The following is a 25,079-nucleotide window of genomic DNA, read 5'->3' on the forward strand; positions in this document are numbered from 1 at the left end:
GGGAACCAGTCTGGTCAGGGCTGGCAGATTTTGGTGGAGGAATAAAATCCCTGGGTTTATTCCCATTTTTTTGTGTGTCAGGCAAATGTGGATTCAGTAGAAGAGGCCTGAGTTTGGTTTTTGAGACTCGTTTGTCCTTGTCATGAGAATCCCTAGCCCTGAAATATTTTCTTTTCAGTAGGAATATTTTCTTTTCATTAAGAATATTTTATTTTCAGTAAGAATAACCCTGTGAACTCCCAGGGAGGAACTGAGGAGGAATTCCAAGCCCAGGGCATCCCAAAGCTCCGAAGGATGCGGAGATGGAATGAAATCCAACATGGGCAGCTCTGATGTTCATTTTGGTGACTCCAAACAACATTCCCTGCTCCAAAACAACCCCTGGGTCAGCTCAGCTGGGCGGGAAGGTCCATCCCGGTGTGCTGAGGGAGGGATTTTGTTAGAAAATGTTATGGAAATGAATTCCCAGGCTCGGCCTCCACATCCAGGCCCAGCTCCGGCCCTCAAGGAGGGAAAAACCCCTTGGGAGCACTAATGAGGGGTTAATGAAGGGTTAATGAGGGGCTGTGCCCGGTCGGGTGTTCCACTGGTTTAACTGGAAGCGCTGGAGCCCGAACTGGGCCTCGGGAGGGGATCCCTGCAGGCCCTGCTGGGGTGTCTGGGGGTGTCCCTATATGGCCCGGGGGTGTCCCCATCCTGCCTGGGGGTGACCCCACTCTTCCCAGGGCTGTCCCCACATTGCCTGGGGGTGTCCCCTCTCTTCCCGGGTGTGCACCCACCGCCCTTTCCAGCGTGTCCCCACTATTCCCAGGGTGTCCCTACCCTGCCCGGGGGTCCCCATCCTGCCTGGGGGTCCCCATATTGCCTGGGGGTGTCCCCTCTCTTCCCAGGCGTGCACCCACCGCCCTGTCCAGTGTGTCCCCACTATTCCCAGGGTGTCCCTACCCTGCCCCGGGGTCCCCATATTTCCCGGGGGTGTCCCCATCACTCTGCCCACGGGCTCCTGTGGCTGTTTGGGGTCCCCCACCCCGCTGTCCCCCCTGGCCGTGCCGTTCACCCCGCTCCTTTCCCCGTCCCCCTTAAGCCGCCGTCGGGGCGTGCAGCCACCTTAAGGGAGCCCCTCCCCCGGCGGGCTGGGACGAGCCCTCCCCCTCCCTGCCCGCCGTCCCCTCCCTCGCCGGCCCGGCCCCGCACGGCCCCGCACGGCACGGGGGTTGCCATGACAAGCATTTTCTCCCGTTAGCTCCGGGACCGCTCCCCCTCCATCCCATGGCCAGTCGCGGGGGCTCCGCCGCCAGCCGGGCGCCGTGGGACCGGAGCCGGTGAGTGCGCGGGGGGACCCCGGCAGCGGGGTACGGGGGTCCCCAGAGGGGGGTTGAGGTGTCGGGGACACTGTGGGGACGCACGGGAGTGGCGTGGGGCGGTCGTGGACGGGGGGTCTTTGTAGGAGCGGGGGGCGCGGGTGGGTGGGAGCATCGCTGTCCGCGCTGTGCCGGGCGGGTGGGGCGCGGGCAGCGGGGATTTCACCGCCCCGCTCCGTCCCGGTGCAGCAGGTGGGATAGGGGGGACTCGGCGTGGGGTCCTGCATCACGGGGGGGCTCGGTGTGGGACCCCCCGACCCCAATCCCACGTGGGAGAGGTGGGGTGATGGGGTGACCGCGGTCCGGCCGCTCTGGGGCGTGGGCTGCTGCGGGGCGTGCAGCCCCCAAACATCTTGTGGGGGGCAAGTCCGGCAGCCCCCCGGTATTTGGGGTGGGGAGGGCGCTCCGGTCGGATCCTACAACTTGTTGCCCGCCCTTGAGACGGCTGGTGGGGGGCGCGGGGTTCCCGGTCGCCCGTGTTGCTGGATTTTTTGGGGAGGCAGCGAGTTGTGGCATTGCGGGGAGGAGGAGGATGAGGATGATGGAGGAAGGAAGAGGCGGGGAAAGGGGAGGGGGGCTTGCGGCAGCCCAAGGACAGAGCGGGGAAGGTGCTGCGTGGGTGGGTTTGGGGTGGTTTTTCCCCACCTGTGGGGTAGAAAAGGGGGCTGCTCCCTGCCTGGAGTGGGGTGACGCGGGTGGGGGGCTGTGGGGAGGGTGGGATGCGGTGGGGAGGTGCGTGGGGGTTGCCCACGCCACGGCTGGGCACGTCCCCCTCCTGCCTGCACCAATCCAGCTGGGCAGAGCCACGGCAGAGAAAACAGGAGTGGGGAGGCGGAAAATAAATTAAAAAATAAATCAGGAAATCTATTGGAAGCCCGGCCAGGCTCTGGCCTCGTCCGCCTCCTCCTGCCTCTGCCCTCAGCGCTCTCCCTGCATCCCAGCCCCGGCTCCGGAGCCTCGCAGCATCGCCGGCCTGGCTCGGTGGGTCCGTGCCCCCCGTGGGCTGCCCGGCGGCGGGGGCGGGGGGGGCTGTGCGGAGCTGGGTGGTCCCTCCCTGCCTCGCTAGAGGCAAGTGGAGATGTTGGGAGGGGAGGAGGGACAATAGGTTATTGTGCTCTTATCTCTGGAGACCTGAGCTTGGGTGGGGGTTTGCATTGCGAAGCTCAAACCAGTGCAGCCAGTTTCTGCCCGTGGCCGTGGACCGGCAGCCCTGGACGTGGGTGGACGGGCAGGAGCAGAGGGCAGCGAGCTGGGGTGGAGGTGAGTGCTCGGAGCTCGCCAAGGAGCGCCCAGAGCCGTCCTGGGGCGAGGGACCCCGAGCTGAGCCCCCCACCCCAAACCCCCTGGGCTGCGTGGACGAGGCAGGGGCTGCACCGCTGCCTGCGCCCTGCCTGGCTCCAGACACTGCCCTCAATCTTTCGCTTCTCTGAGCACTGAAACGCACCTAAATTATTAAATCATGAGCGAGAGAGGCTGACGCCCCCGCGCTCCGTCAGCCCCACCCCGCCGCGCCCCGGGGATCCCTCCCCGGCCCCGGGCTTCCCTCCCCGGCTGCCCCCTCGGGTGACCCCCTCGGAACCCTCCCCGCGGGCTGGCTGGCAGCTCAGGGGGGCTGCAGGCGCCCCTCGGATCTGAGGGGCGCAGAACCCTTCTCATCGCTGGGCGCTGGGTGGGCTTGGAGGCCAAATTGCACCCTGTGACTCCCTGGGGCCGGGCTGGATGGCCTCGGGTGCGTGGACGGCCGTGGCACGGGGAAGGTGCCGGGGCCGGGATGGTGCAGGTGGAGCTGGGAAGCGCCCAGGGCGGGAGGCAGCGCTTCCCCATTCCTGCCCTGGCACCGCGCATTCCCCGCGGGCTCCGGCCCCGTCCCGCCCTGGCCGCCGGCGGGGCCGCGGCTGCCGCTCCCCGTCCGAGCCCCGGCTCCTTCCCCGCTTCCTTCCCGCCTGGAAAAGCGCTGGGAAGTGCTGCGAGCGCTGCAGGTAGCGAGGTTTGAGAGGGCGCAGGCTGTTGTTGGGTGTTGGTTTCTTTTTTTTTTTTTTTTCTGTCTTTTTTTTTTTTTTTTTTTTTTTTTTCCGCTGGCGATGATGACGGAGGGAATTCCCTGCGCTGCCGGCTCGCCGCTCGCGTGCCGTGGGTCCGCATCTCTTCCCGGGGGAATCTGTCGCTGTCACCCGAGCCTTGCACCTCCGGAGCGGGGAGCCGCCGTGCCCGAGCCCCCGGGCGGAGGCCGGGCAGGGCGGGGGCAGCCGAAGGGTGGCACAGGTCCTTGGGCAGGATGAGTAAGAGCAGGGAGGGACGGCTGCTCCTCTCCACTATTGTTCGGCAGTCGAAAGCGCCGGGGTGGAGCTGAGCCTGGAGTTTCCCCTTGTCCCCAAGCCCTGGGAGACGAGCCCGCTCCTTCCCCGCCCGCCCCTCGCCGGGGCCGCGGGTTCTCCGCGCGTTCCCCGCTCCTCTCTCAAAAAAAAATGTGCTTGTTTTTTTTTTTTTTTTCCTCCTTTTTCTGTTTCTCCTCCCTGCTAGGCCACGAGCGGAGTTTTCCCATAGTGGCCACACGCGCCGGTCCCTGCAGCGCGGGTTGGAGCCTGCGGGGATGTGGGGACCAAAATCCCTGCGGTGGGGGGGACTCGCAGCCGCCGCCCCTTCGCTGCTGCTGCTGCTGCTGCTCCCCGTGCAGGGCCCGGCGAAGGGCTGGCAGCTCTGGCTTCCTCCTCGCCCACGGCTCCTCCCCGCCGGGCACGGCTGCGCCGTGCTGGGAAAGGAGCCGGCGGAAAACCTGCGGTGAGAGCCCGGGGATCCCGCCGGGCTCCGGGAGCGGCTGGGCCGGGAAGGCGCTCGCTGGGGCAGGGACAGCGAGCCCCGGCTGGGAGGAGCGGTGTGACCGTGGAGGTGGGTGCGGGTCCTTTGGGAAGTGACCAGTGGTCAGTGTGGCTGTGGATATGGGATGCAGATCCTTGGATGGGGAGTAACCCATGCTCCATATGACCGTGGCAGTGGAAGTGACCAGTGCTCGGTGTGACCATGGCAGTGGGAGGTGACCAGTGCTCAGTGTGACCATGGCAGTGTGACCGTGGCAGTGGAAGTCACCAATGCTCAATGTGACCATGGTGATGGATGCAGGCCCTTAGGTGGGAAGTGGCCACAAGCGGTGCCACTTCCCTGGTGTCTGTCCCCCATGTCCCATGGCCTGCTGAGAACTCCCAGATCCAGGGATGCTGCAGCCTTCCCAGTAAGGAATGGCTGTTCTAGCACGCTGGAGGGGATCTGGTGTGCAGAGCTGGGAATTTGAACCCATCCCTGTCTCCCTCGTGTTGTGCTGGGTGGGAATAGGGATCCCATGGGGGAAGCAGCTTTGATGGCAAAGGTGGCAGAGCTGTCCCCAAGCTCCCTCCTCTCCACATTGGTAGAGGCAAAGGTGACCAGCTGGGAGACAGGAACAGGCAGGTGACAAGGTCCTGCCCAGCCCAGTGGTTTTCCAGTGGAAGTCACTGGTTTTCCCAGTGACACTGGGACAGGGAATGTATTTTGGGGTGCAGGGCCAGCCTTGGGAGCAGTTGGGTGACAGCCACAATCCCTGTCACCTCCTACCAGCACTGAGGTTGAGCTAATGAACCCTGTGACTTTGATGTTTAATTAGTTGCTTTTGGCTTTAATGCACGGGGATAATAGAGTTTCTATGGATTTATAAACCCTGCTCCTCTGCTGGATCATTAGGAAAAGGGAAAAAACACCCGAGGTAAGCCTGGGTAGGGACAGGAGGGAAGCTGGAGCCCTGTGGAGTGCATGACACCCGCTGGGGTGTCACCCACCCAGCTGGTGACTCTTTTAAACCGCTAATTAAGCACCTTAAATCCTGGGAGAGCTCTCTGTGAGTAAGAGCTGAGTTCAGAGTCCTCCTGCGTTTGTGAGCTTCTGGGAGGGGTCTCAGATTTGAACGTGGGAAGCTGATGCACAGCGAGGCCCCTGGAATCAGGAACTGGAGTTGTGGGATTCCCTTTTGGGGCTGGCTCTGCTCCCTCCAGGGTGACCAGGCCGCTGTGGCCCAGGCTGGTGGCAAGGGACATGGGGACCTTCATGGAGTGCAGCTTCCTGGGATTTCTGGATCGTGGCATCAAGTCCTACATGGGGACCTAAACACGGACCAGGAGGGTGCAGGCTGGGGAGGGGACACACAGCTGTGACACCAGCAGCCCTCTGCCCAAATCCTGCAGCTTCGGAGCGAATGGGATCGATCATCCATCACGGGATCAATCATCCATTGCCCAGTGCCAACGGGAGAGCTCCTGGCCTCGGGAATCCCTCCCTTCCCTGCGGCACAGGGGCTGTGGCAGCCCCCGGGCCACACCGGTGCCACACCAGTGCCACACCAGTGCCACAATACAAAGACCAGGCCTGTCCCCTGCCACCCCCACCCACTCGGGGCCGGGCCCTGGCGTGTCCCCAGCGGGGGGAACTCCTGGCCAGGGCAGGAGAAGCCAAGGGGAAGCTTCGGCCAAGTGTCAGCGTTTTGTGCTGACGGGGAAACTTTTCCTTCGACGCTTCCACGGCAGGGATGAGTCGGCAGCTGGGCTGAGCCGAGCGGGGCGCCGGGGGCGAGGAGCAGTGCCGATTTTGCCATTCCGTGCCCTATGCCCGTGTTTTGCTGCCGCCGAGGCAGCCGTGGGCTGCGGGAAGGAGCAGCGAGCTGTGCCTGGGCAGAGCGCGGCGCGTAGGAGTCCCCACCCGGAAGAGTTTGTCCGGCGGGGCCGGGGAGGGAGGAATCCGATCCCTCCTTTTCCCAGGCTGGGATCCCAGCGCGCTTGGCTCTCCGTGGCCTTGGCCGGCTCCCCGCTGCCGAACCCCCCCAGCGTGGGTCTGGCCCCCCGCTCATCCCGCCGGGCCGGGAAGGGTCCCGCAGCAGCGATTCCCGACATCTCCTCTTTGTCTGCCGCTCGGAAAGGTCAGCCCTGCCTCGCTCCGTTAAGGAGCTGTAAATAATCCCGCTCCTTGTGCCGCGGGGCCGGCTCCAGGGCTGAGCCCAGCATCCTCCTCCTCCTGCCCGGGCCCAGGAGCCGTGCCAGGGGAGGTGATGCCAGCCCGGGGGGGACGCAGCGCTGCAGAGCCGGGGGGCAGCGGGGCGCGGGCGGCCCGGGGGGGACAGCGGCGTGTCCCATGCCAAGGGCAAGAGTCGGGATGGCTGCTCCCGGCTCCTGCCTTCTCCGGGCTAAAAATAAGCCGCTGGCCCTCACCGTGCTGCCTCTGCTCGGTTTGGGGGGGCTGGCGGTGGGCAGGGGGTGAGCCGAGGCGCCGGGGGGACCGCGGGGCAGCGCGGCCCCGCGGGGCGGTGGCAGGGCCTGGGTGGGGTTGGAAGTGACCTTTGCTCTTTGAGCATCGGGGTCGGTGATCGGATTTTCAGGTCCGGGCTCGGATTTCGGGCAGAAGGTGTCTGATTTTCGGCGCCGTTTCTCGAGATGCTAATTAAGGACCCTGCTGCAGCAGCTGGAGCTTTACTGTCCCTTCGCCACCCCTCGCTCGGCCTGGAGGTGCCTGTGGCCCCTGGAATGCCCCGGGCTTTTCGCTTCTCGCCTTTTGTTCCTGCTTGGGAATGCCGATGCCTCGCCTCTCCGGGGCTCCAGCCTTCCCTGAGGCTTAGTGGCGTGGCCCTCGCAGCATTCCAGCTCCTCGCCTCCCTTCCCACCTTCTCGCCAGCTTCTTGAAAATAACCCCGTGCTGCCGGAGCGCTGCTGGGGACACAGCCCAGGATGCGGTGGCAAAGCTGCTTTCCCACTCCTGCCCAGGGACACCGGCACGAGCCAGGAGATGGCTCAGTCCTCCAGCACTGTCCCCTCTCATCCTCGCTCTGTCGCAGCCCCCCGATTTTGGGGTGATCCCCGGGGAGATGGGATGGCTCCGAGCGGGATCTGCCGGCTGTGGGATTCTCGTGGCACCTGCAGAGCTGAGCCCGGCTGCGTCCCAGCCCCGGCGTGACGGATGGCTGCAGCTGGCAGCCGAGAGCTTCCCGGAGCTTCCCGCTCCAGAGGGGCTTCCTGCCGGAGCCGGGCACGTGGCTGTGCCAGCAGCAGGGATCCGGCATGGCCTCGGTGACGGGGACACGCCTGGGGCTGACCCGGGCTGGGAGGGAGCTCGTGCTCCGGCGTGAACCTGAGTTAAACATTATTCCTGCCTCTGGAGCAGGGAGGGATTAGTGCAAGGAGGGAGAGCTCGGTGCAAGGAGGGGGAGTGCAGGGAAATGAGGGCAGGCTGGATTTGTGGCCGTGCTGGCAGCTGGGAATGCCGGGCTGGCACCGGAGGAGCCCCGGGATGGCCGGAGCGAGGCTGGAAGAGGGTCACAGCGTGGGTGACAGCCTCTGGAACAGAGGGAATGACAACCAGGATTCATCCCGATGGCACCGGCCTGGCTGCCTTCACCCAAGGCTGAATCAGCTGCAGGGAGCCGGGATCAGAGACTTGGCTGGGCTGGGAGAAGCTGGGAAGCGTGGCTGGGATCTTTCCTGGGTGTCCCTCTCTGCAGACGTGGCTCTGAGTCACCACATCCTGCCTGGGAAAGTTTTGGGTCCCCACACTTTGATCGCAGCAGCCGGGCAGGGCTCTGGGATGGGCCTCAGAGGGTCCTGCTGGATTCCCTGTGGGAGCCAGGCCATCCCTAGGGACAAATCTGTGGGGCTGGGGGCCACAAACCCCCGTGTGCAGGCTGGAGCTGGGAGAGGGTGAAGCTCCACATCCTGCATTTTCCAGTGTGACTGGTGCTGGCTATTTTTAGTTGTCCAAATTAAGCTCGCCTTAAATGCTGTCTTTTGAGGTTTCTTTGAGGGAGGAGGCCTGGAGTGGTGTTATTTCCCAAGTGACTGATTGCTCTCCAGTCTGACCCCAACTGGACTGGCCAAAAAAACGAAAGGAAGGACCAAAGCTGTGGCTGGGAAGTGTCTCCTCTCCGCAGAGCTGTGCCCGAGGGTGTTTCCTGAGTCAGCAGGAGATTTCCTGGGGGAAGGAGAAAGTAAACAGCATCCCCATGGGGAAATCCAGCTGGAAAACCTCATCCTGCTACCTGCTCTGGCATCCCCGGGGTGTGCTGTGCCCCTGGGAGCCGGCCTGGCTGTTCCACGGGGTGTTAAATCCATGGATTTCTCACCTCAGGGACGTTTGGATTTTTTGGAGAGTGCTGGGTGCTGGTTTGGGCTCCTAGAGGAGGTGGAAAAGGCTGGAACCACGGGCAGGGTGCTGAGATGCTGCTCCCTGTTTTGGGGGAAGCTCATCCAGAGGGGGCTGCCATGCTCTCCATGGATTCTCCAGAATGGATACAGCCCATCCATGCTGTGCTCCAGCTCCATATCCACCACTGCATTCTGTTGTGCCAGCTCCTGACCTTTCATCCCTTGTTGTGTCTCAGCCCCTGGGATCTGTCCCCTCTGGGGGTGATCCTTTGGGAATCAGGTCGTTGGGAAGGGATCCAGGAAAAGCCAGCAGGCAGCAGAGTATCCCTTGTGCCTTTCATCCCTTCCCATTCCCCGTTTCCTGCTTTCCCACCTCTCCCCATCCCTGCATGCACTCGGTGCCTGTCTCACCTCAGCGGGCACCTGCTGGAGCATCGCTGACTGCAGGAATGGCCTTTCCTCCCCCTGCTTCCCCTCCCTCCCTCCCTCCCTCAGCAGCAGCAGCAGCAGCCGGGCGTTTCCGTGCAGGTCAGCAGCCAGGGGATCCTCCGGCTCCTGCAGTCGGACGTGAAGTGCATGGAATCCCGGCCAGGCGCTGCAGATGGAGTTTCTGCAGCGCTGGGGGGACGGGGCCCTGCGGCCCCGAGGGCTGGATGAGGAGCTGGAAGTGTTTCCTGGCGCTTCCAGGCTCGGGGCTGTCCCTTCTCCCTCTGGAAAGGACAATGAGGGAGCCTCCCTTCCTCCTGCCACTCCCCCGGATGCAGCTGCCCGCACGGCCTGGCCTGGCTGTGTGTCAGTCCCTGGGACCTGGCCGGGATCTGTCCTCTCTTGGGGGGATCCTTTGGGAACAGGGTCGCTGGGAAGGGATCCAGGAAAAGCCAGCAGGGAGCAGAGGGATTTTCCCAAATCTCAGCCTCCTCGCCTGGGACTGGCCTCCCTTCGAACGTGGCAGCAGCCAAGGTGGTGCTGGGGGACCCCAAACAGTTCTGGGTGACCCCAAACAATTCTGAGGGATCCCAAACAGTTCTGGGGAACCCCAAACAGTGCTGGGGGACCCCAAACAGTGCTGGGGGACCCCAAACAGTTCTGAGGGATCCCAGACAGTTCTGAGGGACCCCAAACAGTGCTAGGGGAACCCAAACAGTGCTGGGGAACCCCAGACAGTTCTGAGGGATCCCAAACAATTCTGGGTGACCCCAAACAGTTCTGAGGGATCCCAAACAGTGCTGGGGGACCCCAAACAGTGCTGGGGGATCCCAAACAGTTCTGAGGGATCCCAATCAGTGCTGGACAACCCCAATGCAAGCTCCCACTCTGCATTCCCACTCTCCTCATTATTCCAGGAGCGAACCCCCCTGCCCAGCCCCTGCCTGGGCTCCGTGGGAGGTGATGGAGAGGGTGAGGAAGGCCCCTGATCCTGCAGGGAAGATGCTGGGAAAGGGAAGAGGAAACAAAGCCGTGGGGATGGAGGGGATCCCGGCAGGCAGAGCAATCCCGGGTGGGACAGCTGGGCTGGAGGGGAATCCTGCCCGTGGGTTTGGCATTTTTCCATTGGGATGGGGAGCAGGAATCACACCCTGAGCCACGGGTGTGTGTGTGTTTGTGCTGGGCGCCAGGAGATCCCTCGCTGCGTTCCTGGGATCCCTCTCTGTGTTCCCATGGATCCCTCTCTGTATCCCACAGATCCCTCGCTCTATCCCATGGATCCCTCGCTGTATTCTCATGGATCCCTCTCTGTATCCCCGTGGATCTCTCACTGTATCCCTGTGGATCCCTCACTCTGTTCTTGGGATCTGTCACTGTATTCCTGGGATCCCTCACTCTATTCCTGAGATCTCTCTCTGTATCCCATGGATCTCTCTCTGTATCCCATGGATCCCTCACTCTATTCCTGGGATCTTTCACTGAATTCCTAGGATCCCTCACTCTATTCCCATGGATCTCTCTCTGTATCCCATGGATCCCTCACTGTGTTCCCGGGATCCCTTGCTGTATTCCTGGGATCCCTCACTCCATTCCCACAGATCCCTCACTCTATTCCTGGCATCTCTCTCTGTATCCCATGGATCCCTCACTGAATTCCTGGGATCCCTCGCTCTATTCCCACAGATCCCTCACTCTGTTCCTGGCATCTCTCTCTGTATCCCATGGATCCCTCACTCTATTCCGGGGATCCCTCACTGAATTCCTGGGATCCTTCACTCCATTCCCACAGATCCCTCACTCCATTCCCACCCATCCCTCGCCCTGTTCCCGGGATCCGCCTCTCCCGTGGCTCGGTGCCCGCTCGGTGCCGCTCGGTGCCCCTATCCCCGGGATTTCCCCGCTAATCTGGGCCCTATCGCTGCTAAAGCCGCAATTATCCCGGGATTAGCGCCGGTGCTTAGAGCCCCACCTGGGGCAGGGCCGGGCCGTGCCAGAGCCTCCCACAGCCCCACTCCTGCCAGGACACCGGGGGCCGGTGGCCGCTGTCACCTCGGGTGACCCCAGGGCGCTTTGTCCTTCGCGTTTGGAGGCTGGGCAGAGGCTGTGGGGTTTTGGGGGGCGTTATTTGGGGTGTGAGCCCCCCTGGCAGCACCGTCCCTGTTGTGTCCGAGGTTGAGCTCATCCCAGCAAGGCCAGGCTGGGCTTGGAGCACCCTGGGACAGTGGGAGGTGTCCCCACCCGTGGGATGGGATGAGCTTTAAGGTCTCTTTCATCCCAAAACCATTCTGGGATTCCATCCCAGCATCATTGCAGGTGGGGTTTTTTGGGGGAGCTGGGATTTATGGCAAAGCCTGGACGGGATGTGTCTGTCTGAGGGAAGGGATATCCCGGATTGCCGGGGTTACTGGTGCAGCTGGGAGGTGCTGGGAGGAGGGAACACGTGGGGTTGGATGTGGCATAAACAGGATGGCAGGGCAGGGCTGTGCCAGGCTGCAGGGCAGGGCGTGCAGGTGGGGCTGGGAATGGCTGACAGGGCTGGGAATGGCTGACAGGGCTGGGAATGGCTGACAGGGCTGGGAATGTCAAGGTTGGGAATGTCAGGATTGGGAATGGCTGACAGGGCTGGGAATGTCAGGGCTGGGAATGACTGACAGGGCTGGGAATGACTGACAGGGCTGGGAATGTCAAGGTTGGGAATGTCAGGATTGGGAATGGCTGACAGGGCTGGGAATGTCAGGGCTGGGAATGACTGACAGGGCTGGGAATGACTGACAGGGCTGGGAATGTCAAAGTTGGGAATGTCAGGATTGGGAATGGCTGACAGGGCTGGGAATGTCAAGGTTGGGAATGTCAAAGTTGGGAATGTCAGGATTGGGAATGACTGACAGGGCTGGGAATGGCTGACAGGGCTGGGAATGTCAGGATTGGGAATGTCAGGGTTGGGAATGGCTGACAGGCCTGGGAATGACACCCCAAACTCCTCGGGTGACTGCTGGGTGGCAGCAGGACAAAGTGCAATTTTAGGGAGCAAAGAGCCCCATCCAGTTGGGCTCATGATGATGATGGTGGTGGTGGTGGTGCCTCTCCCCAGCTGATAGAATCAGCACTAATGATGGTGGTGGTGGTGGTGCCTCTCCCCAGCTGATATAATCAGCACTAATTAAAGCCCCCTAACGGTTTCTAATTGCTCTGACTCCCCCCAAACCGGGAGCGCGGTGCCTGCTCTGGGTTAGGGCCGTGCCCGGCGCTGGTGGAAGCCCAGCTCGAACAAAGTTCCTCTCAAAACCACATCCAGGGTTTTCCCATGGTTTTTTCCATCCCAAAACACCGGCGGGGTTCACTCAGGGTAGGGGGTGCCCAGGGTGGGTGCCTGGCGTGGTGTCCCTTCCCTCCCAGCCTCTCCCACCCGCCCTGGATCCCTCTCGGTGCCTCCAGGCATTTCCCACCCCCCAGCCCCTTTCTGCCCGCTTTTATATTTATTTTCCAGGCTGATTCCGGCTGTTTGCTCAAATCCTGGCTTCTCCCACCTCGGGGGGTTGGGGAAGGAGGACCCTGGGGGGCTCCTGGGGGGCGGCTGTGCCCCCTCCCAGCTCATATCAGCTCGGAGGAGCTTTCCCTCCCCCTTGCCCTGCCCCTCCCCATGCTCTCCTGGCCCATCTGGCTCTCCCCTCCTATTTCTCCATATTTTCCAAGCTCTGATTTGCTTCTCCCGCCTGTTTTTTTTTTTTTTCCTTTCCTTTTTTTTTCTTGTTATTTTTTGTGATTTCCACACCACCACCACGGAACTTTTTTATTATTATTTTTTCCCCCCCCCTTGCTGGGCGAGGGGTCTGCATTTAGGATTTTGAGGATTTTGAGGGGGGGTTTCTTTTCTCTGGGATAAATATCGCCTTCCCCTGCTCGCCTGGCTCCCTTTAATTAGACTTCTTACTGCATGGAACAGTTCGCAGTTATATATGGAAAACAGCCCACACTTTCCCAGGAGCAGGGCATGTTGGGAAGGGAAACGGGAGCAGCCGGCGCGCTCTTCCCTGGGAGCCGCGTGTGTTTTTCCTATCGCTTTTCCCGACTTTATTTTTTTAACCCTTTGCAGCAGCGAAAAGCGCTCGCAGCCTTTTTTTTTTAAACTTAATTTTATTTTTTTTCTTTACCCCTCTCCCATCCCTTGTTGCCTGTTTGTCCCTTAGAAAATCCCCGCTGAGCTTGGGTTTGTTTGTTGTTTTTTTTTTTTTTTGATGGGAAAATATGGATTTAGGGCTGGAGGAGTGTGAGGAGAGGGATCCCAGCTAGCCGGGCTGGCAGGAGTTACAGGGTGGCCGGCAGGGATGTGATCCAGAGCGGGAATTCTCGGAGCTGGGAGCAGGGACACCCATCCCGGCTCACGTGGTGGCGGTGGCAGGAGGGGCATTGCTGTCCCCAGCCCTTCCCCGTGTCCCCAGGGCTGCTGCCACCCTCGGGAGCCGAGTGCTGGAGCGCCCTTCCCTCTCTGGAATTGTTGGGCTTCCCCTGCGCCACATCTGGAATTGTTGGGGATCCCCTACTGGCACGTCCCAAACTTCAGGGGATCCCCACATTTCCCTGTGGTGTAGCTCTGCCTCTCCTGCCTCAGTTTCCCGAGGGGCATTTTTGGGGGGTTTTGCTGCCAGTTTGGTTTTTTTTCCACGGGATTCTTCACGGAGCAGGGAAGAGGAAGCGGCTCCGGCGGTGACAAGGTGACAAGGTGAGCCACCCGGTGCCCCCCACTGTCCCGGGGTGTCCTGGGCACCCCAAACCCCACGGGCTGCCCCTCTCCTCCTGCTGCCTGCCCCGAGCAGCTGATGCTTCCCCCGGCTGCTGCTGGAGGAAGTGACGGGCCCTATTTTCATCCCCCAGGGATCTTCGGGCTAGGAATCCCCTGTCCCTGTGTAATCCTGCTAAAAATACCGTGCCTGTGTCCTCCTGTCCTGCCCGGTGGCTCTCCTGTCCCCTGAGCGTTGTTTTGCCTCTCAGACTGCCCCGTGCTCTGGGTTTGATTTAATTTAAGCTGAGTTTAAAATTCAAGCGGGACGTGGGAAGGTGGGAGTGGGCGTTGGTGGGATCTCTGCTCTTTGGGGCTGTGCTCAGGTGTGTGGGGAGATGAGCTGGACACCAACTGCTCCCGGTGCTCCTGGGCTGCCCCATCCCATGGGAGAGCTGGGAATGGTGGGAGCATCCCTGCCCTGGGCTGGGATTACCCAGGCTGTGCCCCAGTTCCTGCCTTAGGAGTGTCCTGGCATCCAAAAATCCTGGTTGAGGAGAGGTGGGAATGGCAGGAGCATCCCTGTCCTGGGCTGTGCCCCAGCTCCTGCCTGAGGAGTGTCCTGGCATCCAAAACCCAAAATCCTGGTTGGAGCTGTGCCCTGGAAGGGCTCTGGAGCAGAGGGCTCCGGGCTCCTCCCTCCTGCCCTCCCGGCCCTGTGGCCTCTGCTCCAGCCTGGCCAGCTCAGACACTGCCCCCAGCCTTTCCCTGGCCTCTCCTGCTCCTCAGGGGCCTCCCAGGACAGCGTCCAAGTGCTGGGGCTGCAGCATCTCCCTGCCAGTGGGATCCCATCCTGCCGGGATCCTCGGTGTCCCCTCCCTGCTGGCCAGGTGTGACAGGAGCTGGGAGGGGGCAGGTGGCTCTGACAGGGCTGGGATGTGGCCCCTGCTCTGTGTCTGTGCTGGAGTGCTGCCAGAGCAGCCCCAGGGTCTGGTTTGCTGCCTTGTTTTGATCTTCCAGTCCTGCTCCACGGTTCCAAGCCGCCCAAATCCCAAAGCTCGGCTTTGGATTCGGTCTGGGCTGTGAATCAGAGCTAAGCCAAGCCCAGGATGGGTCTGGAGGAGGGAGGAGAGGTGGAGGGGGCAGCTGCTGCCCAGGACACCTCCCTGCAGCAGATCCACCCGGAGGGAAGGGAAGAGAGGAGAGGAGGGTCACCCACCGTGTGCCAGCTGCCATCACATCACCCCGTGGTGGCTTCCCAGTGCTCCCAGGCTGGGACAGGCCCGTTTCCTGGTGCCAAGGGGGATGGAGAAGGAGTGGACAAAACCTGGTGCTGGCATCCAGGACAGTCAGGGGTGTGCCACTGTCACCTCCAGGGAGAGAGGGACAGATACAGAGCAAAGAGGAAGGCAGCCCAACTCCTCCCGACCTGAGGGCTCCTGTGGAGAATCACGGAATTCCTGAGGCTGGAAAAGATCTTTAAGATTGTCAGGTCCAATCTTTAAGCCAGCAGTGCCAAATCCAGCAGTACAGTACATCCCTAAGCACCACCTCTACGTCTTTTAAAGTCCTCTAGATGTTACACTCAGGTGTGACATCCATATTCTCTGCTGTTGAAAGCCGTAATCTCTGATTTTGGTGCTCAGACAACCTCAAACAAAACCATTTGGTGTTAAAAGTGCCAGGGCTGCTGGGGAGGTGTTGGAGGGGCTGCCCAGGGGATGCTGTGCCCCTGCAGGTGTTTGCTGCTGCGGGAGAGGCTGGCTTTGCTCCCCATCCTCCTGCATTCCTGCGCCGGCCGCGCTACCTTGTAAAGCACCAGAGAATAATGAGAGGAGCGGCGCTGATTTAGTGCAGGCGCCGCCAGGGAAATACCAAGGCCTTAGATGGAAACATTCCCCCTGACAGCTCGCCTGGAGGCTCCCTGCTTTTCCTTTGCTTCCACCCCCATGGAATTCCTGGGCTGCTGCACCCTGAGGCTCGGGGAAGCCCCGGCCGGGGGCGAGGGCAGATTCCTGACCCCCGGCACCGCCAGCTGCGCCGGTGGCTTTGGCACGTGGATGTGACGCTTTTGGAGGCCTGGACAGCACAGACCAGGGCTGTACCAGCCCCTGGTGGCAGCTGGCTCAGAGCTGTGGGGTTTGGGGCTCAGAGCTGTGGGTTTGGGGGCTCAGGGGTGGTGCAGATTTGGGGGCTCGGGGATTCGGGATTCGTGGAGCGCCGCGTCCGTGCCAGGGCCGTGCCCAGCGTTCCGCCTCCAGCCTCTTCCCTGCCCTTTGCAGGAGTTAATTGCTGCCTTGGGCACGCCAAAAGCCAGCAGTTTTCCAACGTCAATTAGCAGGAGGCAAAATAGGAGCAAAATGGGAGCCAGAGCAGCTGGAACGAGCGGGGTGGAACGAGTGAGTGCCCTGCAGGGTGGCAGCAGGGACGTTCATTTTGGGGAATGTCACCTCCTCCTGCCTTTTCCTTCTGCCTTCCCTGTGACCTTGGCCTTGCTGCCATCCCTCCTCTTGGCCTGGCAGGAGGAAGGAGAGGAGGAGGAGGGTGGTGTGGCATAGCCAGGCACGGGACAATGCTCTGGTGGCCTCACCACCCTTGGTGTCACCTGCGTGGGGATGAAGGTCGGCGGCCAAGGGGGTGACAGCCGGTTTGGGGACAGGCCCCCAGCCTTGTGCCCAGCACGTGGCAGCCCCGTGGCACCGGGAATTGTGCTGTGTGCCTGGCACAGCCGTGTGGGAGGAAATACTACAGGGCTGTCACCCTGGGTGACGGTGACATCGCCGCTGACAGTGACACCGCGGGGCCAGCGGCTCGCTGCCGACAGCGTGTGGCACCCTGAGCCCGCGGCAGCCGCTGGCTTGTGGCGTGTCCCCCGATGTCGCGGACAGGGAGGTGCCGAGGAGCCGCGTGGGAAACGGGAATTGTCACTCACTGGAGTCACGAATTGTCACTCGCGGGGATGATGCGGGACGTGGGGACCCTGCCCTGCCCTGCTCCGGGGGCTGGCGAGGAGCAGCCTCAGGGGCCGGATCCCAGCAGCGAATTCCCGCAGGAATTCCCGGGCTGCAGCTCCAGCCCCGCGCCCTGGGCTCCGCCACCGCTCCGCGCCTGCTTTGTCACTCGCTTTGTCACTCGGCTGGTGACTCGGTTGGTGACTCAGTTTCCCTGGCACAGCGCTCCGTGAGGCCCCAGCGCTTCCTGGGCGTTTTCCTGCTCCTTTTCCAGGACATTTTCCCCACGTTTATTCCCCGCACCTCGCAGGATGGAGCCTGCGGGCTCCTTCCCCCTCTGCCCCGCCAGGAGCGAGGGGGTCCGGCCGTCAGCGGCGTGTCCCCCGTGCCGGGGTTTGGCGCTGGAGTGTCCCCAAGGTGTGCCGGGGGTGGCACTGTGGGGTGCGGGGGGGCCCCTCCGGGCAGGGCAGTGTCGCTGTCCCCACCCCTGGCGGAGGAAGCGGATGCTGCCGCGGGAGGAGGGGACATCCCGCGGGTGCCACAGGTGGCTGTCCCCGGGTGCCACCGCTTCTGCTTTCGGCACCTGCAAGGGCAAGGAGGGGGGGCGAGGGGACACCGGCGTGGCCGGGAGAAGGGGACAGGTCCTCCCGAGCTGGCACAGGGTCCCGGAGTGTCCGGGGCTCTGTCCGGGCTGTCGCAACCTGGCCTTGTCCCCTTCGCCTCTCCGTGGCACCAGGATGGAGGTTCCGCCGCCGTGACCTTCTGCCACCCTGCCCCTCCTCCCCGAGGGTGACAATCCCGGCTGGGATGTCCCCTGACCCTCCGAGCCAGCCGCGAGCGTGAGGTTTGTCCCCGTGCGCCACCTCCCTGTCTCCTCCCCGCCGCAGGAGGTGACACCCCCGCGGTGTCCCCTGCGGGTGGCCTCGCCCGGCGCCGGAGGGGTTAAGGAGGGAAGGCTTCCCTTGCCAGGGGTGTTGCTGGGAACAGGCAGGAGCAGGAGCGGGAGCCGCTGCCATCTGCACATTGCGATTTGGTGAGTGTGCAGGGGAGGGGCCCCCCCGGGCCCCGCCGCTGCCCGCGGGGCTCCGCGGCGGCTCCGGGGGACACCGGGGGACCCCAGGAACCCCCCGAGAGCCGCCGGCACCACCGCGGGCTGGGCACCGCGTGCTCCACGTGGTCCTGTCCCACCAGGACGGGGCTCAGCCCCCTCCCCCGGTGCCCTCCCTGTCCCCAAGGCTGTCACCTGTTGGCGCGGCGCTGTGCCCAGGTGCCAGCGCGGAGCCTGGTCCCGCATTCCCACTGGGAAGGTGTCTCTCCCCCCCGCTCTCCGAGGGGCTGCAGGGGGGTCTGGTGCCCTCCCCGGCCCCCCACCCCGGTGGTGGCAGCCCCCCGTGGGTGTCCCCGGGGGTTCCTGCCGGGATTCCGGAGGGTCTGCGCCTCGCTGTGCGCCCCCAGCGCCGCTCCCAGCGGAGGGAGCGGGCTCTGGGGTGGGGAGGGAGAGCGGCGCTGCCTCTGCAGGGGCAGTTCCAGCCGGGAAAGGTGCTCCAGGGCCGTTTTTCTGCTTTAATTGGCTCCTTCGGCTCTGTTTGTCCGTCTGGAGAATGGCTCTGTCCGTGCAGCCTCTCTCATCCCACTGCGGATGCAGCTTCGGATTCCCAACGAGAAAAAATCTCAAACCCGAGCCAAGGAAGGGTAATTTTTGGGGAGTTGAATTTTTTTCTTTTTCTTATTTTTTTTTTCCCTTCCTCCCCACTTGGCAACATAAACAGCATCCCTGACAGCTTTACATTGAGTTTGCCATGGCAACCTCCGGCAGCCAAGTGTTCCCAACACCCCATTCCCAAACTGGGAGAGGAGATGGGCCCTGGTGGGTGCTGCTGAGAGGGGCAGAGTGTGGGGCTGAGATCCAGGTGCTTGGGGAAGGTGATCCCACCTCGATTCACCTGATCCCAGCTGGGATTTGTGGCTCTGGGCGGGGAATGTGGTGGCTGGTGATGCTTTTCCTCGGCCTGGCGGTGGGAGATGTCCCAGCTGGGGCACGGATGTCATCAATGGCAGAACCTCCTGAGCTTGGGCAGGGATTGCTCCATCCCTGATCCTCCGTGGGAGGATGGAGCAGTGCTCCTGTCCCTCCACCAGGATCTGATATCCTGAGGCAGGAGGATCCCTGTCCTTACCCAGGGACCCAGCCACGGCTGCTGCTGGCACATGCCAGGCTCCTGGTGCCACCGGCAGTGCCACCAGCATGGCAGCAGGGCCACCCACGGCGCGGCTGAAGTTGTCACTTGTGGCGTCTCCAGCTGATTCATTTTTCCTCCCCGCTTTTCTCCGAGGTTGAATCCAGCAGGTGCTGGGGCTGGGGTGGGCACAGGCCACTCTGGGGCGGTGGCCCTGGCCACGGGCACTGTCCCTGGCAGGACAGAGATGCCCCTGGCAGGACAGAGGTGCAGTGCTGCCGTTTATTATTCCGGGCAGGTTCAGCTGCAGCACCGGCTCCGCCGCTCCTCGCCAGCTCCTCCTGCCTGGAGCCCGCACGCTCCTTCCTCCCCTCACGCCCCTCTCCTGCTCCTTCCTCCCCTCACACCCCTCTCCTTCCTCCCCTCACACCCCTCTCCTTCCTCCCCTCACACCCCTCTCCTTCCTCCCCTCACACTCCTCTCCTTCCTCCCCTCACACCCCACCAGGGTGGGTCCCCAACTCAGGGATGGCATCTCTGAGGTGACACAGCTGGTGCCAGCACAGGGAGCTCAGGTCCTCTCCCACCTGGGCTGTTTTCTTCCCTCAGGGAGAGTTTGTTCCTCTCCAGGGTCTGGGGGATCTGGAATGGTTTCCCAGAGTGAGGAACAGAACCTGCTGGGGTCGCTGGGAGCTCCTCAGAGCGATGGCTCTGATCCAGCTGGATCCTTCCCAGCTCAGCCAGGATAGGGCAGGGCTGGGAATGGGGCTGTGATCCCAAAAGGGCTGGGGCAGGATGCTCAGAGCAGACAGGAGCCATCCCACAGCTCGGTGCCAGGCTGGGATTGCAGGGTGAGACACAGGGATGCTGCTGGATCCCTCCTTTTCCCCAAGAGCAGGAGAATTCCAGGCTGGAATCTCACACTGGGACACAGGGATGCTGCTGGGTCCCTCCTTTCCCATGAGAGCAGAATGAATTCCAGGCTGGAATCTCACACTGGGACACAGGGATGGTGCTGGATCCCTCCTTTCCCCCGAGAGCAGAATGAATTCCAGGCTGGAATCTCACAGTAGGACACAGGGATGGTGCTGGGTCCCTCCTTTCCCCCAGGACAGAGCCCGTTCCAGGCTGGAATCTGGCAGTGGGACACAGGGATGGTGCTGATCGCTGCCCCCTGAGCTCTGTCAGGGGTAATTAAGGGCTAGGCCGTTACAGTATTAATTAACTGTCTCCCTCTTAACCTCTGAGCGCTCCTCAGACAGCGCCGGTTGCTATGAAAGAGGAGGAAATGAGCGTGGTGGGGTGGGGGAATTAGCGTTTTTTCTCTTAATCAGCAGGAGCCTGCTTAATTGGGCCTGCCACCTCCTGCTTCCCGCTGCTGGGAGCTGCTGCCTTGCAGGGATGGATGAGCTCAGCTCCACCGGGAGCCGCGGGATAGCGGGGCTGGGATGGGCGGGGATCCCTGCTGGATGGGGCAGCGCTCTGGCCCGAGGAGCTTGGGTGTGCCAGGAGCTGCAGTGTCCCCATCCCTGTGTCCTGTCCGTGTGTCCTTCCATACCTGTGTCCCATCCGTGTGTCCTTCTATCCCTGTGTCCTGTCCGTGTGTCCTTCCATCCCTGTGTCCCATCTGTGTCCTTCTATCCATGTGTCCTTCCATCCCTGTGTCCCATCCGTGTGTCCTTCCATCCCTGTGTCCCATCCCTGCGTCCTTCTATCCCTGTGTCCTGTCCGTGTGTCCTTCCATCCTTGTGTCCTTCCATCCCTGTTTCCCATCCCTGTGTCCATCCCTGTGTCCTATCTGTGTGTCCTTCCATCCCTGTGTCCCATCCCTGTGTCTTTCTGTCCCTTGTCCCATCCCTGTGTCCTTCCACCCCTGTGTCCCACCCCTGTGTCCCATCCCTGTGTCCCATGCCTGTGTCCTTCCACACCTGTGTCCCATCCCTGTCCCATCCCTGTGTCCTTTCATCCCTGTGTCCTTTCATCCCTGTGTCCTTTCATCCCTGTGTCCTTCCATCCCTGTGTCCTTCCATCCCTGTGTCCTTCCATCCCTGTGTCCTTCCATCCCTGTGTCCTTCCATCCCTGTGTCCCATCCCTGTGTCCATCCCTGTGCCATCCCTGTGTCCTTCCATCCCTGTGTCCATCCCTGTGCCATCCCCGTGTCCCTCCATCCCTGTGTCCCATCCTTGTGTCCCATCCCTGTGTTCTCCATCCCTGTCCCCCCCTCCATTTTCCCCATCCCCATCTTGCCCATTCCCATGCTCCCCATCCCCACTTTCCCTATTCCTGTGTCCTCCATCCCCATTCTCCCAATCCCTCTGTCCCCTCCCTGTCCCCACCCCTGTCCCCCATCCTGCCCCACTCCCCCCCTCCCTGCAGCTGGGGTGCAGGTCCCTCCCGAGGTGGGGACATTCTGGCGGTGTCACTGCTGTCCCCAAGGCGCAGTTGGTGCCTGTGGTGCCCTGATAGTGCCGGGAGCTGCCCTGGGGGTGCTGCTGGTGGGATAAGGAGGGCCAGGCAGGGAGGGTTTGGCTCTTTGGGGTTGTGCTGCCCCAGAGATTGAGAACTCCCTGGGGCTGGGGCTGGAATCGGGGTGGTTTGGGACAGGATAGTTTGGGACTGTCCTGGGGCTGGAACTGGGGACACTTTGGGACAGCTCTGGGGCTGGAATTGGGGACAGTTTGGGACTGTCCTGGGGCTGGAATTGGGGACAGTTTGGGACAGCCCTGGGGCTGGAACTGGGGCAGTTTGGGACAGCCCTGGGGCTGGAACTGGGGCAGTTTGGGACTGTCCTGGGGCTGGAATTGAGGCAGTTTGGGATGGGGCAGTTTGGGACTGTGCTGGGGCTGGAATTGGGGCAGTTTGGGATGGGGCAGTTTGGGACTGTCCTGGGGCTGGAATTGGGGCAGTTTGGGACAGCTCTAGGGCTGGAATTGGGGCAGTTTGGGATGGGGCAGTTTGGGACAGCTCTAGGGCTGGAATTGGGGCAGTTTGGGATGGGGCAGTTTGGGACAGCTCTAGGGCTGGAATTGGGGCAGTTTATGGCAGCCCTGTGCTGATTTGGTGCCTGCTGTGGGGTTTGTGAGGGCTGGTGCAATCTGTATGTTCTAGGACCAGCTGTGGACATTCTCCCTCCTCCCTCCTGTCCCTCCCCAGCCTGCTCTGCCACCCCTGGGCCCCGTCTGGGGCGGATGCTGCCAGAGAGCCCATTCCCTTCTTGTTCTTTATTTACTTTGCCTTCAGAAAGATTTTATTTTCTCTCCATGAGAGCCTCCCCTCGCAGCCTCTTTGCCTCTGGAGTGCCAGGAGCTTCCCTGGAGCTTGGGAACACAGCTAACCCTGGCTGACAAAAAGCCCTTTTTCCCTCTGGCCTGTGCTGTTCCCTCCATGTCCCTATTTGTCCCTAGAACTCTGAGATGCCAGCAGGGAATCCCAGCCCCCAAATCCCTGAGGAATGGGGGAGCTGCAGGATGCTCGTGGTCCTTTTTTTCCCTTCCTTTTGGGGCTCCTCTGTCCTCGTTGGGGGGTTGTGACCTGGGTGGCAGCTCTTGGGGACACTGAGAACCACTCACTGCCCTCAGGGAGCCACCTCAGAACAGGTCATTAACAGAAAAGCCTCAATTTCTGAGAAACTCCCAGGTTTTGGTGGCTTCTCTGCCACTTCCCTCTTCTCTTTTGTGGTTCCTGTGGCATCTCCCAGCTGATGTAGAGGCCACAGGGTGCTGCAACCCCTTTTCCTTGGATATTGGGATACTGGGATGTTGGGATATTGGGAGTGTGGGAATTTGGGATATTGGAACATTGGGATTTTGGGATATTGAGACGTTGGGATTTTGAGGTATTTGGATATTGGGACATTGGGATATTTGGATGTTGGGTATCAGGATTCTGGGAATTTAGGATTTTGGGATTTTGGGATATTTGGATATTGCAATTTTGGGATACCAGGCTACTGGGATATTTGGTTATTGGGATATTTGGACATTGCAATTTTGGGATATCAGGCTATTGGGATATTTGGATTTTGGGATATTTGGATACTGGGATATTTGGACATTGCAATTCTGGGATATCAGGCTATTGGGATATTTGGATATTGGGATATTTGGACATTGCAATTTTGGGATATCAGGCTGTTGGGATATTTGGATATTGGGATATTTGGACATTGCAATTTTGGGATATCAGGCTGTTGGGATATTTGGATATTGGGATATTTGGACATTGCAATTTTGGGATATCAGGCTGTTGGGATTTTGGGAATTTGGGACATTGAGACATTGGGATTTTGGCTATTGGGATATTGGGATTGTTCCCTGCCTGCCAGCAGGGCGGGGAGCGATGCTGCTGCCCCCACGTCCCGCCCAGGGGAGGAAGCAGCTGTTTCCCACCGCTGAGGGGTATTTTTAACCCAAAATCAACGGGAGGGTTTGTCTGGGCTGAAAGTGAAGAACCACCTGGGCTCCTTTCCTGCCCGGCCCCGCAGCTGCAGCTTTTCCCTGCTCCACACTCCGAGCTCAACTTCTCACCCAGGAATTTCTGCCCAAACCACGAATTCTCCCTAAAAATCCCCCCTCGGGGCAGCACCGCTCCCCTCTCCCACCCCATGGGGCGCCTCGCTCCTTCCCAAGCCCTCCTGACGCCGATATTTTTGTTTCCCACGGTTGTTTTCGCAGCTCCAGTTGCTGTGGTATCCAGGGAGCCCTCCTCCTCCTCCTCCTCCTCCTCCTCCCGCTGCAGGAGCTGCACGCCGGGCGTTGCTAAGGTCGCCTCCGCGGTAACATGCACATCCTGTTTACACCTTCATCCCGACAAGTTGGGCTCGGATAGAGCCGCCCGTTCCCCCCGGGAAGCCCCCAGGGAAGCGCCCAGGGAAGGGGACACGCGGAGCATCGTCCCCCCGGAGCCGCCGGAGCCGCCAGCGAGGCCGCGCCGGGAGCGCCGCGCCGGTGGCGCTGTGACAAGATGACGAACAACGTGGCCGACCACCACCCCGGCAACTCGGTGGCCGAGGGCAACCATGAGGGGGACTTTGGGTGCTCCTTGGTGGAGCTCAGGAACCTCATGGAGCTGAGGAGCGCCGAGGCCGTGGGCCGGATCAACGACTCCTACGGCGGCGTGCAGAGCGTCTGCAAGAGGTTGAAGACGTCGCCGGTCGAAGGTGAGTGGCACTGCCGTGGGCTGGGGTGGTCACCTCGGGTGTTGTCACCTCCAGGATGGAGCCATATCAAGGTTACACCCAGTGGTGGTGGCTCCCCAGGTTTGGAGTTGTCACCTCTGGAACAGAGCCATGTGAAGGTGACACCCAGTGGTGGTGGCTCCCAAGGTTTGGGGTGGTCACCTCTGGGGTTGTCACCTCCAGGATGGAGCCATGTGAAGGTGACACCCAGTGGTGGTGGCTCCCATGGTTTGGGGTTGTCACCTCGGGGGTTGTCACCTCCAGGATGGAGCCATGTGAAGGTGACACCTGAGGGTGGTGGCGCCCAAGGTTTGGGGTTGTCACCTCCAGGATGGAGCCATGTGAAGGTGACACCTTACAGTGGTGGCTCCCAAGGTCTGGGGTTGTCACCTCTGGGGTTGTCACCTCCAGGATGGAGCCATGTGAAAGTGGCACCCAGTGGTGGTGGCTCCCAAGGTCTGGGGTTGTCACCTCTGGAGTTGTCACCTCCAGGATGGAGCCATGTGAAGGTGGCACCCAGTGGTGGTGGCTCCCAAGGTCTGGGGTTGTCACCTCTGGAGTTGTCACCTCCAGGATGGAGCCATGTGAAGGTGACACCCAGTGGTGGTGGCGCCCATGGTTTGGGGTTGTCACCTCGGGGGTTGTCACCTCCAGGATGGAGCCATGTGAAGGTGACACCTGAGGGTGGTGGCGCCCAAGGTTTGGGGTTGTCACCTCCAGGATGGAGCCATGTGAAGGTGACACCTTACAGTGGTGGCTCCCAAGGTCTGGGGTTGTCACCTCTGGGGTTGTCACCTCCAGGATGGAGCCATGTGAAAGTGGCACCCAGTGGTGGTGGCTCCCAAGGTCTGGGGTTGTCACCTCTGGAGTTGTCACCTCCAGGATGGAGCCATGTGAAGGTGGCACCCAGTGGTGGTGGCGCCCATGGTCTGGGGTTGTCACCTCTGGGGTTGTCACCTTCAGGATGGAGCCACATGGAGGTGATGTCCAAGGGTGGTGGCTCCCAAGGTTTGGGGTTGTCACCTCCAGGATGGAGCCATGTGAAGGTGACACCCAGTGGTGGTGGCTCGCATGGTCTGGGGTTGTCATTTCTGGAATGAAGCCATGTGAAAGTGACACCTGA

General features: G+C 61.5%; 1 protein-coding gene across 9 annotated transcripts in view; it reads left to right on the forward strand.

Annotated features, from left to right (window-relative positions):
• The first annotated feature begins 1,183 nt into the window (after positions 1 to 1,183).
• ATP2B4 (ATPase plasma membrane Ca2+ transporting 4) overlaps positions 1,184 to 25,079 on the forward strand; it is a 111,967-nt gene continuing 88,071 nt past the window's right edge. For 6 of the 9 annotated variants that reach the window (XM_084220495.1, XM_084220500.1, XM_084220499.1 and 3 more), the window contains exons 1-2: positions 1,184 to 1,322; positions 23,454 to 23,938. In XM_084220495.1, the coding sequence (XP_084076621.1) occupies positions 23,743 to 23,938 (196 nt within the window). In that variant the 5' untranslated portion in view covers positions 1,184 to 1,322; positions 23,454 to 23,742. Of the gene's footprint in view, positions 1,323 to 6,167; positions 6,298 to 13,342; positions 13,656 to 17,551; positions 17,637 to 23,453; positions 23,939 to 25,079 lie in introns of those variants that run through there. The other 3 variants (XM_084220497.1, XM_084220496.1, XM_084220498.1) reach the window with 3 other exon arrangements.

The sequence above is a fragment of the Fringilla coelebs genome, assembly GCF_963513975.1.
Source record: "Fringilla coelebs genome assembly, chromosome: 23".
Lineage (NCBI taxonomy): Eukaryota > Metazoa > Chordata > Aves > Passeriformes > Fringillidae > Fringilla > Fringilla coelebs.